General features: G+C 35.2%; 1 protein-coding gene across 1 annotated transcript; it reads left to right on the top strand.

Moving 5' to 3' along the window:
- The first annotated feature begins 260 nt into the window (after nucleotides 1-260).
- Nucleotides 261-2,991, top strand: LOC129237651 (serine/threonine-protein phosphatase 2B catalytic subunit 2). The gene has a single exon (XM_054872524.1). The coding sequence runs from the start codon at nucleotides 858-860 to the stop codon at nucleotides 2,535-2,537; it is 1,680 nt and encodes a 559-aa protein (XP_054728499.1). The 5' UTR covers nucleotides 261-857; the 3' UTR covers nucleotides 2,538-2,991.
- The last annotated feature ends 13,232 nt before the right edge of the window (nucleotides 2,992-16,223 follow it).

Here is a 16,223-nt window from a genome sequence, read left to right as displayed (position 1 = left end):
TTTAAGTCTTTTAAGTACAGTTAAAAGCTATAGAGATCCATTTTGGCAACTTCTTGCTTTTTTTCTATAACTTTATATATATGTATACACATTTTTTTTTATTGTCTTCACATAAATAATTATGTTACGTTTGCGAAAAATTTTGTATTCATTCGCCGAAGGAAATTTCACGTAATAAGTTCATGCCATTATTTTAACATCACATTGAATGCGACTCTGCGTAAGAAAAGCAACTATGCAACACCAACAATATTGGATTGTCAAATAGAAGAGAAACGAAAAAATTTTCACCAACCAAGACTTGAGCAAATTAGCAAAAAGTTGTTAAAATTGTTTGGAAAATTATATAAAAAAGTGAAAAGTTAGAAATACCCCCTGCAATAATGAATTTATCATAAACATTGGGAGTATTAACGAAGCCAGTGACGATAGTGAAAGTTTTGCAAAAGCTGGCAGTGGGCAGAGTGCAATAAGAAGATAGTGAAAAAAGAAGGCAAAGGCAATAGGTAGTGCAGCACCGAGCAGAAGTCAAAAAGGCAATACGGGTACAAGGCAAGCAAGCAGTGAAAAAACGGGAGGCAGTGCACGAAAGGAAAGTGACTGAAAAGAAAACTAGAGAAGGAGTATACGGATAGCAAAGAAAAAAAAACTACAATAAAGAAGTGCGGATATAAACGAAATATCATTAAATACGAAAAACCTGAATTACGCAGGCAAAGTGAAATTCACACACCAAACAAAATAAACATTGGAGAGGTGTAGCCTCTATTTAGTGGTGTAGTGTCCGGGATAACTGCTCAGACCTTGAGCATTTATATCTAATAGAAGCATAAGTTAAAACAGTTAAGCATAAAAATATGTCTTCGAATAATCAATCAACCGTCACTCAGGGTGTGAACCCCAATCCAAATTCGGCAACAGCTAGTGGGGCAACAAGTGCGGCTACGGATCAACGCAATGCTCCAACAGAAACTCAATCTACTGCAGGCAGCAGCAGTGGCACAACGCCTGCCGGTGGACAAGCGGATAGTCCAACACGAGTTGCGAAAACACCTGCTGTCAATACAAAGGAACGCGTAATTGACAACGTTCCATTTCCACCCAGCCACAAGTTAACTATGGCAGAGGTTTTTGATCTGCGAACTGGTAAACCAAATCACGACGTATTAAAGCAACATTTCATTCTTGAAGGTCGCATAGAGGAGGCCCCTGCATTGCGAATTATTCAAGAAGGTGCCGCTTTGCTGCGCCAAGAGAAAACTATGATAGACATCGAGGCGCCAGTGACAGTATGTGGCGATATACATGGACAGTTTTATGACCTCATGAAATTATTCGAAGTAGGAGGGTCACCAGCATCCACCAAATACCTCTTCCTTGGTGATTACGTGGATCGAGGCTATTTTAGTATTGAGTGCGTTTTGTATTTGTGGTCACTGAAAATCACCTACCCGAATACATTATTCTTGCTGCGTGGCAATCACGAATGCCGTCACTTAACAGAGTACTTCACTTTCAAGCAAGAGTGCAAGATTAAATATTCGGAACGGGTGTATGATGCTTGCATGGAGGCTTTCGATTGTTTACCCCTAGCGGCACTAATGAACCAACAGTTTCTGTGTGTCCATGGCGGTTTGTCACCCGAGATTCACGAGCTGGAGGATATACGCCGTCTGGATAGATTTAAGGAGCCACCAGCATTCGGTCCAATGTGTGATTTATTGTGGTCAGATCCCTTAGAAGATTTCGGCAATGAGAAAAATTCGGACTTTTATTCGCACAACTCGGTGCGCGGCTGTTCATATTTCTACAGCTACGCTGCCTGCTGTGACTTTTTGCAAAACAACAATCTTCTATCGATTATACGTGCGCATGAGGCGCAGGACGCCGGCTATCGTATGTATCGCAAAAGTCAAACCACTGGATTTCCCTCACTAATAACCATCTTCTCGGCACCCAATTACTTGGATGTGTACAACAACAAAGCGGCAGTGCTGAAGTATGAGAACAATGTGATGAACATCAGACAATTCAACTGCTCTTCACATCCATATTGGCTTCCGAATTTCATGGACGTATTCACATGGTCTTTGCCATTTGTGGGCGAGAAAGTAACCGAGATGTTGGTGAATGTTTTGAATATTTGCTCGGACGATGAACTTATGACCGAGGAGAGTGAAGAACCGCTATCCGACGACGAGGCGGCGTTACGCAAAGAAGTCATACGGAATAAAATTCGTGCGATCGGTAAAATGGCGCGTGTATTCTCAGTGCTACGTGAGGAGTCTGAATCTGTATTACAATTGAAAGGGCTCACACCAACCGGTGCACTGCCATTGGGTGCACTATCCGGTGGCAAACAGTCATTGAAGAATGCGATGCAAGGCTTCTCACCCAATCACAAGATCACTTCGTTCGCCGAAGCCAAGGGACTGGATGCGGTGAACGAACGCATGCCGCCGCGGCGGGATCAACCGCCAACACCCAGTGAAGAGCATATTAATAGTCAGGGAGCAACAGCTGCGCATAATGGGTAATTAGTCTAAGGTGTGTAAGTAATTGAATAATTCATATGCAATAGTAAACGAGATTTGAGAGACGTGTAAAGGGGTGCATGAAAATTTGAAATGTGGAATTCGTTCAAATGTGGAATGCGTTTAAATTATACATCTTGTTAAATACCAATTATGAATTCATTGAAGTTTAAAGTTAATGATGAAATTGATAAATATAAACATAAAACAAATAAAATAAATCAATATTTAAGCAGAGCACTTATTGCAAAACAAACAAAAACAAGTTTGGTTGTTGTAAGAATAATTGACTTTATTTTGCCTTGTAAGTTGAGGAAGAATTTATCTTTACAAGAAAATGCCAGTCAAAAATACTTTCGAACAATACTACAAGATAAGTTACGATCCACAAAATAATTTATACCTATTTTTTATGTGCAAAGTGAAAATATATTACAAGTTTGAGGACCCAGTTAAATTTCTTGAGTTTTATTTATTTATTTTATAACTTTACTAGACAGTTTTAGCGAGGAACTTGATTAAAGCGGTCGGAATGCTAAAAAACAGATTTGTTAAAAATTATGCAACCACAAAAATCATCATAAATCACATTATTCATTTTTGTTTTGTTTTGTTTTAAAATCCTATGGCACACTCTAAAACGTGTCACTGTGAAACAAACAAAAAACTGTTTAATTGGGAAAAAACTGAACATAAAAGAAAATGATGCGGTTACGTTAAGGTAGAGCGGAATTGCTTTCCTTTTTTTCGATATTTGTTTTTGTGCATGATTGGCGTAAATATTTGAAGTAAAAGAAAACAATAAAATTCAGTAGTTCGAAAAGTTGAGTGAACTAATAACTCGAAGAGAAATCAAATTGAATACAGAATTACTTAGTAATCGGCAGAATGTGTTGTTTAAGGTTGCTCCTACCCAGTCGAAGTAATATGTTTTTTCGTACTTAAAAGGCCTTATTGACTAATCCGTGTGAATGCTTTTCCAAATGAAAATTGATGTTGACTAATTTGTTCATTTATTTTCTGTTGTGCTGTTAGGAGAAGATATAAGAAATTCGGGTGACTATTTTCTTAGACTAGTTTTGGTGAATGATTTTCAATTTAACTAAAATTGAGCATACAAATTCAAAGAGGACGCATTATTTGAGATTTAATAAGCATAAAAATTCAAAGAGGACGCATTATTTGAGATTTAATAAGCATAAAAATTCAAAGAGGACGCATTATTTTAGTATTGAATCAACCGATACGTGAATGCCATCATTAAAGTCTGCATTTGAACTTGAGGGAATAGACTTCGTTTTCTGCAGACACTCCTTACTACCTTTTTGGAATATGCTAAGCTTTAAACTATCAGTAATCTGTCATCTATAGATTATGGTTCGAAAGAGGATTGAGGTGAAATTAGCGAAAACTTGGGGGAAGGGGGACTAAGTGTAGTAGAAAATTTATAAACATATGCATAAAAAAGAATTTTTTTGAAAGTTAAGTTTTGGCATATACACAGAAAAAGTTGCTCCATATATATATAATATATATATATATATACATATATATAAACAACAAAAACCCCCATTTGAAAATTGGTGAATGGGCCTATACCGAAAAATAAATTCCACCAAGTATTTTGTGAAAAAATAACATACATACCTTGGAAAGATTTGTTAAATTAGATAATTGCATAAAAAATTAAAAACAAAAACAAAAAACATGGTATAACTAAATTTAGCTAATAATTAACACAGTTTTATTGTAATGAGCAGATGAGAGAGTTATTGAATTGTTGTATTATCAACACTTAAACGAATGAGTAGAGAGTACAGCATGCGAATGAGAGAGTGACACTTTTTATTGCTTGTTCAATATTCAACACAGCCACTCCGACCCTTTTGGAGATGAAAAGGCAAGGAACGATGAAATGAAATACTTTAACAATTAAATGCTTATTTATAATGTTTATAAAACTAATAATAAAATAAATAAATATATATTTAAAGTAAGAAAGAGAGAGAGAGAGCAGAGGATACCTAAACTTAAGGCAAGTTGAAGTTACAATAGGAAATTGAAAGCAGCAGCAGCAGCATATCGTTGGTGATCCTGCAATGCGTTCCATGTCTTTTTTCCATATTTTCGCATGATGAAAAAAGTAATTTACATTTTTCAAGAAAAATTCAAGAAAAAATCGAGAAAAAAACAAAACTGTCATAGAACGTTGTGCAGTATTATTGGCGATGATGAAAAAGCGGTGAAATCTGTAGAAGTATGAAAAGACATACATACATATGTACATACACGTATGTATGTTAACGAAAGCAATGATAGCCTTAGTCCGTCAGTCTTAGTTAGCCTATTGCCATATTCTTCAAACTACGTTTAAATCCGTATAATTTTTTTTTTTTTTGAACGTATTTCAAATTCGATTCTTTTTCAAAATTCAATTTCGGCTTTTGTTGCTTTCGGCCACCGAAATGCTCCAACAGTATGCACGACCATAGAACGAAGGGCATATATGTATATGAATATTACATAAAATATACTCGCAAAAAAAAACAAAAACATTCATAAGAAATATACGATAGTTAAAACGAGTGCTGCTCGTATCCAAGTAAACGACGGAGTATGTTTCGTGTCACAAAACTAATTATAACACAATTAAATATAATTCACATTTGACGCCAAATCAAATTAGTAAACATTGGATTAAAGTACGTATATAAGAAATCAAACATGCATATACACACATACAGTAATTTAATACAAATTATATATAAAATCATTCTAAGTCAAAGACGTTAATGAATGTACCACACAAAGAAATTTCTCCAAATAAACAAAAAACAAAAAAGAAAAAAAAGCAATTTTAATTCCACATCGTTAGTGCTTGTTGCAAGTATCATGTAAAAAATTAATTTGGAAAGAAAACGAGATTACTAACTAAGCACAGAGCGCCATAAGATAAAACGACTACAATTACAAAAAAAAAAGAAGAAAAACAAAAACACCAAAAAAACAAACAAAATAAAAGAAAAACACAGTTACATACAAACATTTGTGTATATCGCTGCAGAATCAATATATTGTACAATAATATTAGATATTTTAAAATTGAATAATTCACCATGAGTTGATTATGTGTTTTTTCTTTGCGAACTAACATACAAAATTGCCTTCATTTTAACGGCAAATAAGAGGAATATTGTTAAATTTCAAAATCAAATAAAGTAAATTTATGTAAATGTATAGTTAATGTTTGAAGTAAATAGCATTTGAGCGCATTTAATTTGAAAAACAAAAACAAAGGCAAGTATAGTGAAAAATCAAAAAAAAAAAAAAAAAAAAATATTATCCGCAACTGTGTGTAAACAAAAGCAAATATAAGCAGTATAGCTTAACAATAATGAAAACAAAAGAGGTACATTTTGCATTTCAAGTGTTGTAATTTAAAATTAAGTTTCCAACTTCTCCTTTATGTTGTTGTTGTACATACCTTATATAAATGCTGTACTTTGTGCTTAAACGAAACCCCTCTCAACTTATTACTTATTACTCTTCTGTTATGCCATTTTGAAAGAGATTTTAAATGCATTCATACACGCATACACACATACATGCATACATATATAAAATACTGTAATCGTATGATTGTACCTTATTTAATTTTTTTACAATTTTATGATTATTATTAAAATCTCTGTTCAATAAATGAATTTAAATGTACTTATTTAATAGGAAATATGAAATATATAAACTAAACAAATTAACTAGCAATTATTAAAATAAAATCTATAAAATCTCTCGGAAATTAAGGAAATTTAGTATAATTAAAAATTAATAATGAACCGAGCAGGAGCGTGGAATATAAATAATGTAAAGAGCAAAGTCGCATAGTGGTAATGGAACTTTTTTTTTTTTGACATGGAAAAGCACGCTTAACTATCAAAATCCACAAACCACTACAATAACCCTAATCAGCAAAACATGCACAGTCGGACAAGGCATATTGGGGAATGGCTAACTGAAACCAGTTGATATGGATTAAAATATATCTAGAAAAAAGCAAATAAAACATTTGCGCGAATTATTTTAGTTGTTCTCTGCGTACCATAAATTCAACGGTTATATTATTGCAAAACAAAAAGATGCGTAAAAAATATGTACAGCTGCGGTCAACATCTTAGTAGTTCACATACAGCCATGGTCATATAAATAGCACAACAAGACTTTGAAAGCAAAGAGTTTTTATAATTGTTTTTAAATAATTATTTTTAATTGGGGGAAAAAAGCATGATTCAATAACAAAAGGTTTGCTCAGTAAGCAGCTTTCTCATTCCCTCTTGACAAATCGGCTCGCTTAGCAAGTCACTGGGTTGTTAACTCTAGAAATGTTTAGCAAAAGTGGAAGAAATGTAAAATTTGTAGGAAAAACATTTCGTTTTCAAAAGGGTGTATAAGCACTTGCTCGGTATGTACAATAAATAACCAAGACGATATGGAAAACACTTTGACATACAGCTTAAATCAGGATATCACAAAGCATCTTTTTGGGGCAATAAACGTGAAAGATGGACGTTTTGACAATTTGAGTCCAATGCCTTTCAAATACAGGTGGGGGAAGTACTTACTACGTTACTTCAAAGATACATAAGTTACCAACAAGAGCTCATTTAGCAATATGGAACTAATCATAACCTCCTGGCTTTTTATGAGGAGTTTTTTCATGGCAGAAATACACTCGGAGGTGTGCCATTTTCTGTCGCGGAGCCTCTGCTATTACAAACAACATTTTCTATCATTTGATGTTTCACGCCCGTGGTAGTTTGTCAAGTAGTTAGGAATGAATAATCGCGACTTGAGGGGTCAAAACTCCAAACTTACGTGGGCATAGCATAGTATCTATCCGCATTAACCTCAATTTTCCGCAGCTTTGGTTTCCTTTCAGTTTTTTGCTTAGATAGAATGAATCTTTCTTAACTAAATTAAGAGCATTATAAAGCATTTTCCGAGAGCACCTCATCATTTCAGCTATTTCTGCATAGCCTTTTACGGTTTATAAGAGCTCTTTTCTCCGGCGTGCAATGTTTTCCACGTACCATTTTTAGTAATTACTTTAAAATTTTATTTAAGAAAAAAAAATATATATATACATATGTACCAAATACCGCTGAAACAATATTTAAGTTTTACTCTCCTCTGCACAAGTTAAGATGTGCTTTTTTTGTATTCCTCGCATAAATGTTAGCCTAATAACGGTAATAAATGTAGACAAACAAATTTATTTGATCAAAACAGAGTTCGTACTAAAATTTAACATATAAGGTTCACATTTGTGCTATTTATCTGTCCATGGCTGTACGTAAAATGGAATGGGTTAAAAAAGTGCGTGTAATCGCTTTTATAAAAAATTTTATTTTTTCCCTCTTATAGCCCAAATGTCAAACAAAACAAATCTCAAAAAAAAAAGTCCAATGTTTATCTTATTTCAGTAAAGTAAAATTGTATTAAGAAAAACTGCAGCGAATTTTGAGCGATCAAAAATTTAGTAGTGTAACAAATTGTAAGAAAAATTTTGACAAAATTTTTATATGCTGGTGATTTTATTTTTATTTTTGAGGTTTATGAGGTTTTGTTTAGTATTTAAATTAGTATTTTGTTGCATGTCCCTTATTCTTTAGAATCGCAGCACAACGGCATTGCATTGAGTCAACAAGCATTTTGGCATCTTTCAATCGAAATCGACTCCCATGCGCTCTTTACAGCTTCCCATAGTTGCGTATTAGCTGTTGGCTTGCGTTGGACTACTGCCTCCTTGACATCAACTCACAAATTTTCAATGTGGTTTATGTCTGATGACTGTGGCGGCCATTCCATTACGTTGATCTGACTCTCCTCAAACCATCTTTTAGCAACTTTGCTCGTGTCTTTGGGGTCGTTGCCTTGCTGGAACGTCCAAACAAGCGGCATTTCGTCTCGGGCATATGGCAGCATGATGTCCTTGAGTATGTATGCCAACATATGAAGCGCCAGTCATCATTTCCTTAACCCAATGAATGGGTTCCACTCCTAGCCAAGAAAAGCATGCCCAGGCCATAAGGTTAGAACCACCATGATTTATTGTTTTTGTTGTATACTTTGGCTGGTATTCGGTGTTAGGTGGTCGTTGTTGTTGTTGTAGCAGCATAAACCTTCTCCATATTTACATACGGGGAATGCTGCTGGAGTGAAGTTCTTGGCCAGATATAAATCCGGGTCGTTTAGGTAACGTAGAACCGACTCTCGTGGAAACGGTTAGGTGGTCGTCTTACATATTGATTGGCGCGTTCCCTTTCCACCATACAAGACAATCTTCGACTCGTCCGACCATAAAATGTTGCGGCGCCATTTGGTCGAAGGCCAATTTATATGTTCTTTGGCGAATCGAAGTCTCTTTTCTACATGCGTTTTTGTCAAGAACGGTACTTTTCTTGGACTGTGGGCATCCAGGTCGTGCTCACGCAAACGCCGACGAACAGTCTCAACGTTCGAATACACTTTTAAGTCATATTTTATCTCAGTAGGAGCTGCAAATGGAAACTGCTTTGAGTATCTGACGATAGACTTAACTTCTCTTGCCGACATTGCTAGCTTTCTTCCACGCTTTTTGCCACTTGGTTTGCACTTGATGGCATTACGTACCATTGTTGGTGAGCAACCAATGATATTTTGCACTTCCACATAAGTTTTTCCATTAGCAATCAATTTTTTTATGAGGGCGCGTTTCTCGGATGTGCAATTTTTCCTTCTGGGCATTACTGAATGACGAATAATACAAATTAGGGCATAAGTTACAGAATATCAATTAAATAAACTTATCTCACCGTTTTATTTTTTTTTTTTTAATTTTCATAAAGATAGTCGCGATAATGTTAATTTTTACACACTTTTTCACGCACTACTAAGATTTTGACTGACTAAAAAGCCGTTGCAACTAAAATTTCATACGAAATTAACGAAACCAACAGGTTAAGTTTAACAAGTGATTGCATAACTTGAAGCCGACTTCTTAATATAGCGGACTTTGCAGTGGAAGGCGAAAACTTGTTGTGATAAAAAAAACGTGACCACTTAAATATAATAAGCCATAAGCACTACTAAGATTCTGACCGCAACTGTATATTGAACTTCTCACAACTCAATTAAATAAATTAATAGAAATATTTTAACATTTAAGTGCATACGGCAAATATGACAAGAAAAATGTTTTTGCATTCATTACTTAACGAGAGTTAATTATAAAAACGGTTTATCACAAAAAGATATTTTAACAACTTTGTGATAGTTCTTGTTGTTGGAGCAGCATAAAGATTTTCCCACACATATACGGGGAATGCTGCTGAAGTGGCAGTCTTTGGTAGGAAATAAATCCGGCACGTTCCGGTTACGTAAAACCGATTGTCGTGGGAACGAACTTTCTGATACTCGAGATGCTGTCAGTTATAAATTCTCTTCTTCTTCTTCTTGGTTGGCGCGATAACCGCTTACGCGACCGCTTTGGCCGAGCTCAACAAAGCACGCCAATCGTTTTTTTCTCATGCTAGCCGGCGTCTGTTGGACGCACCATGTGAAGTCAAGTCCTTCTCCATTCTAACGCAGAGGAGACCAACCTCTTCCTTTGCTACCACCGAATACTTTCATGAGTCGGAGCGTTTGTATACATTCGGACGGCATAACCCAGCCACCGTAGCCGCTGGATCTTTATTCGCTGCGCAGCTCATTGTTCCATCGCCTGCGTTGCTCGCCATTGTCCAAAAATCTTCGCAAAGACACCAAGAGACGCCTCATCGGCGTTCAAGCTTCTGCGCCATACGTTAGGACGCGTTTGATGGCCAATAACTGAAAAATCTTCAACTAATCTTAAAGTCCCTTAAACTCGCCAATTCGTAGGTGAACATTTCAAAGCAGAGCTAGTGCAGAGGTTCTTTCTTTCTTAGCATGACAGGCATGGGTGCGCCACTGCTTCCGCAAGTATCTTTATCCAGATTTCTCGATTCGCCGTCAATCACCTTTGTATGCCCATATTTTTGAGGTCATCGATAACCAAAATCATCCATCTTTTCTTTGGTCTTGACTCGATGAAGACTCGTTTGTGATGCTCTTTACTCTGGCATTCTTTCTACGTGTCAAAGCCAGCGTATTCGTTGGGATTTTATGCATTTTATGATGTTTCGCCCCTTTATAAGGTGTTCAAATGGAATACGATATGGGCCATCTGCCAACTCGATTGAGCCATATATTTTTTTCAAAATTTTCCGCGAAATCGCAACAACAGCCTCGAATTGATAAGAGCAGAAGTTAACGAGCAGAAAAATTCACTTCCGAAAGTGACTTCGTTTATTTCAAACGATCAATTTTAAATACCGTAACATTAAAATGAGAGAAAAAAATTTTTCTAATAGCCTCGCTCCTCAGCAGGCAATGACATAGTTTCTTATAATAATCCATCTACCGCTCAGAGGCGGCTTTAAATTGTAGGTCCCTCCATTTGTGGAACAACATTAAGATGCACACCACAAATTGGAGGGTGTGAGTGTGCTCGGTCAAACACCCAAAAAACATGTGAGCGCCAATTATATATGTATATGTATATGCATGTATATATATGTATGTGTAACTCGAAATTAGTAGTAGTCGAATAGTTCTGAAGAGAGTATGTAGAGCTGGTCAATAGTTAAGTAGGTAAACAGCCATTCATTCACGAAAAAATCGTTCGATGTGCAAAAAATTATGCTCAAACCTCCATTCGAATGAGAATCTTTGAAAAACTATAAATCGGCGCAGCAAAAAATAATGGCTAGACTGACATTCCGCACAGCTTTTTGGAAATTCCATCTGCTTATATGCTAAATAGATTCAAAGCAGTTTTGTAAAACGCAGTATTTGCCACTAAAGTAGTTTTTTGTTTTTGTATTCTACTAAAATTCTTCATTCTTTTGCTGATTTTTACATATTTCTATTTTCTTTATAAGGGCAATTAATTGTGATTGGTCATATGTGTTTGTGGAACACATATCAGAGAACATTAACTTACTCTGCACATCTGGTTTGAACAACAAAAAATACAGTTGTAACCCCGCTCAATATGTTTTGTCCATCACACATATTCACACATACATACATGCATGCATACGAATAGCACCACGAGTGAAACAGAAACGTTATAAAGGGGATTATTGAACAGTATTTAAACGTTAAATCTCAACTGTTACAAATGTCACTTTTTTATATTCAAAAGTTTATCGTACTACACATGTTTTTTAAAATAATCATAAGTCAAAAATCACAAAATTATAATATATTTAAACGAATAAGCAATTCAAAGTTAAATCGATACGGGTACAATTACAATTAAAGAAAGTGAAACGTTTGTGGTGGTGTTTATGCAAAAAGGTAAATATCTACAATAGGTGATCGAGAGGAGAAAAATCCCATGTAGTGTTTCTCCATATTTGTTGTTTGTCATGCGTATGTATTTACAGTTTCCCCGTAGAAAATCCTATTCCACATATTTTACTTACATTGCATTGTCAATAGCCAGAATTTGGTTAGGTAGAGTGCTGGCTTATCTGTAAAAAGATCTCACTTAGGCCCCCGTAGGGTCCATTGCTTTGCCAGTGCTATGTATCTAAAGTCGAGGATATCATTTTATATAATTCATAACGCATGTATTGGCGAGTTTTCACCAGAATTCACAACTTTCAAAAAATTAAACAAATATAGGAATTGTGCGGAGTACTAAAATGGTGATTCATCTAGAATCCAACTAGTGCTTCCGCACCATTTTGTTGGTCGTTTGATTCACTCGCGAGTATTTTTAAATTTCTAGACTTGAGAGTTTTATTTCTCCAACTTGACTGAATATTTGCTTCAAAATTATCGCTATACATACGTTAAAGAGCGAAATTTTGGGTTATCTGATACTATTTTCAAAAAAAAAATCGTTAACCTTTAAACAATACTTCTTCAAATGTATAGTTGTGGACTTAAACATAACATTAAGTAATTTGCGTCTAACTTCTCGCTCATGAACTGTCATCACCTGGTGATTAACAGACTGCGCATTTTCATGTCATCATAAACAGGGTTACGAGGGTTAGTATTTGTAGCAGTATAAAGCATTACAAGTAATTTACTGAAGAATGCTGCTGGGGTGACAGTCTTTAGAAATATAAAAATCCGGGTAATATCAGTTCCGCCTATTGTATGTACGCAGAACGCGAGGGATCAACTTTGAAGTTTGTGATCGGTTGACGGAGATCGACTTTGGCTACAACTTCGGCGTGCAAGTCCCTCAAAAATGACGGGGAAATCTAATATCGTTCACATGACGAGATGCTAAATTTCACAGAATAAGGGAAAATGGATATTCGAACAAGATCTGCCTGAGAGAAATGCATATTCGAGCTGAGATCTGCCTTTCTCTGGCTGAGCGAAGCTTATACGACTTCCAATGTTTTTCAAGCTAAGGTCGACATAGTGATTGCGCTTTGGCCATTAAAGCGCGTCTTAATTGTAGACACTTAGACTGCGATATAAGTTAAAACTGACAGCTTGTACTACTGCCTAGATCATACTAGTATTCCGAAAAACGAGGAAGCAGACGAGTGCACAAAGAAAGTTTCAGAAACAAAGATTCTCAACTAAAGTAGTCTAATTACTCTCGGTTTTCCGTATTCAAAATTTGAAGAAAAATCTAGAACAGCACTAGCAGGTGGACAAATATAGATACTTGCAAAAAAGCAACCCATTTTCTTTGACAAGCGAAGATACCGATATTCAGTGAGGCTACTAAAACAAACATTACGATACCTAATGGGACTACTGACAAGCACTGGACTATTCGGCATACGATCGCCAGTATCCGAGCGCCTCGTAGCGATTTCTGCAGGAGCTTTGATGGAGCAAGGGCAGATGCTCTTCTTGTGGTCACAACAAAAACATTAGCCAAAAATATTGTACTTCGAAGAATGCATTTCAAAGTGCTGGAAACGGACCTCAGGATTTGGATAGTCTAGACTCCTCCATTGTTGTTGTTGTAACAGCATAAGCATTTCCTCACACATGTCGGGGGAATGCTGCTGAAGTGACAGTCCTTGACCAGACATAAATCCGTGTCGTTCCCGTTACGTGGAATCGACTATCGTGAAAACCAGAAACGTCTCGCTCGGGCTGGTTGGGCTGATTGTATTAACCCAAAAATTAAGTTGTGACCTAGGTGTGAGTTGAGGTAATATTTTCTAAGCAACGCTATTGGTATCTATGGCCAGAGTGTGATTCTCTATGAGTAACTTTCTTTCATTCAAAATATCTTTTATTTAATGTTTAGCGCCGGAAATAGGATTTCTTGTTTAAATGCGGTATGCACACTTTTTAATATCGAGCCAACTTGCATGAATAATGGGCATATTCTTTTTAAGGCCGGATTTTAACAAGTTTGAAAAATCTCGTCTCAAATTAAATCTCGTTCTTTATTAGAATGTCGATGTTTTGCCGTTGTTTATACCAAATGTCAGTAAAAAATAAAGCTTACAGTTCGATGAGATCAATTTACCGAGTTGAAAAGTTTAATTTAATTTAAAAAATTTAACTCGCGAGTCGAAAAGCAAAAAATTGGCGAATGTCACGCATTGACTGAAGGTAAATTTTTTTGTTTGTATACAGATATTTACATATTTATATACACACATACATACGTACGTAATCGACAATGCACCATTTAAATATAGTTTGAGCATCAAAAGCAACAAATAAAGCAAATGTTCACTAAAAAAAATAAACACTGAATTAGACACAGATACCGTTAATTATGTATATTGGTTAGCCAGACACTGATATGAAACAAATTTTCGCATTTACATACATACATATGTACGTTTATAAAAGCATACTGAGAGCACTTAAAAAAAAATAACAAAAAATGAATTTGCAAATTTAGTGTAAAATAAAATGTGGAGCTTGGAAGGGGCGGAAAATATTGTTGCCAGAGATTTATAAAACAAAAACACGAAATTGCACTTAGTCACATTTTAGAAACCTTAAATCAGCAACAATTAAATATAGAGAAAAGAACCCTTGACTCAACGCTAAAGAATGGATAGTATATATAAAGACGCATATGAATACATACAAATATCAAATAATAATAATAATAATAAAAATAAATTACGAGCCCATTTACTCTTAATAATGATAATAACAATCATTGTAAACATTTAGCAAGCACTTTTAATTCTAAAAAAATAACAGATATCACAATCACAATGTTATATATACTTATACATACATGCATACATATATAAATAAAATATATTTACTCGATATATTCTCCTTATTTCACCGCCTAACCTTTGACTCTCATTCCCATTGTCCAACAAACTGATGTTTAATTATTGAAAACTCGTTCAATGCATAACTACGATATTTGAATAAACCTGCAATTTCTTTGAATATTAGGGTCGATATGAAGCATTTGTCAGTTTATATTGCAATTTACTTCCCACTATCGAATAATTAATTGAGATGTTTCTGAGAAAATGTGAGAGAAGTGGTGTATAATTGTGCCGAGTTGTGGAAATTTTTCTAGCAACAAATCGAAATTTGTATGCAAGCAGAAAGTAGGAGTTCAAATTCCGGAGAGAACAGCTCAGTAAACGTGCTAGAGAAACTCGGTGAACGCTCTCTCAACTGCTGCTTAGAGCTGCTGCAAGCCATGCGTGTGCCTAGTAATTATGGCATAGGTCTGCAAGCCTACATGCAGAGAAAGTGGTTAAAAAGAGCTGACGATAAAAGTTTCCTTAAAAGTGTAGCACGGCACTTTGAATTTAAATAAATGTATTAAGTCTGTTCATGAAGTAAATAATTTGTAACAATTGTAAATAATTTGTAACAATTGTTAGAAGCTTTCTCTCACTTTCCCCTACTTTGCAAGTGTTTTGGATACATGAATACCAAAACCTGATCATTTGTAACTTGCAAAGTTGCGGTAAGTGAGAGAGAGAATGTTAAATGAGGGGAAGTTGAAAGTTTTTGCTGGATAATTTTTACATACAAGAACAGACCTATTAAATGTGCAAAATTGTCCAATATAAATTGATTTTCTTTTAGCTTTAAGGGGTTACATGGGTTTCGTGGGTTAAAAAAATATTTTTTTTTATTAATTTTTAAAACATCTCAAGAATATTATCTTAAATTTTCAAGTCGGTCCGAATAATAGTTGCGGAGATACAGCCTTTGGAAGGTGTGCGCTCCAAGCCACTTTTATTGTTACTCACAACTTTAAACGCGTTTTTCTCGTAACCGTGTTTTCAAAGTCGGTTGTCAAATGTTCTCGAAAACTACTCAACCGATCTTGATGAAATTTTACACAGATGGTTTTTTTTCTTCAATTACAACTATTTAAAAAAAAAAAACAAAATGTCAAGCAAATTTGACCGAAATTTTCATTTTTTTGGAAAAATGTCTGCCAAAATTACAATTTTTACTTTTTTTTCTTTCCTTCGTTCAAGCACGAGTTTATGGTCTTAACCAAAGCACTTTTTTTTTCATTTTTGATTATCCTGTCAGGAGTTATGCTGACAATGCGGATGCACCTTTTCTTCGAGGGGTCACCGGAAATGACGTCACAATGGAGGAGTTTTTTTTTTTTTGGAAATTTTCAGA

The sequence above is a fragment of the Anastrepha obliqua genome, chromosome 2 (assembly GCF_027943255.1).
Source record: "Anastrepha obliqua isolate idAnaObli1 chromosome 2, idAnaObli1_1.0, whole genome shotgun sequence".
NCBI lineage: Eukaryota > Metazoa > Arthropoda > Insecta > Diptera > Tephritidae > Anastrepha > Anastrepha obliqua.
This window is presented reverse-complemented; position numbering and strand designations above follow the sequence as displayed.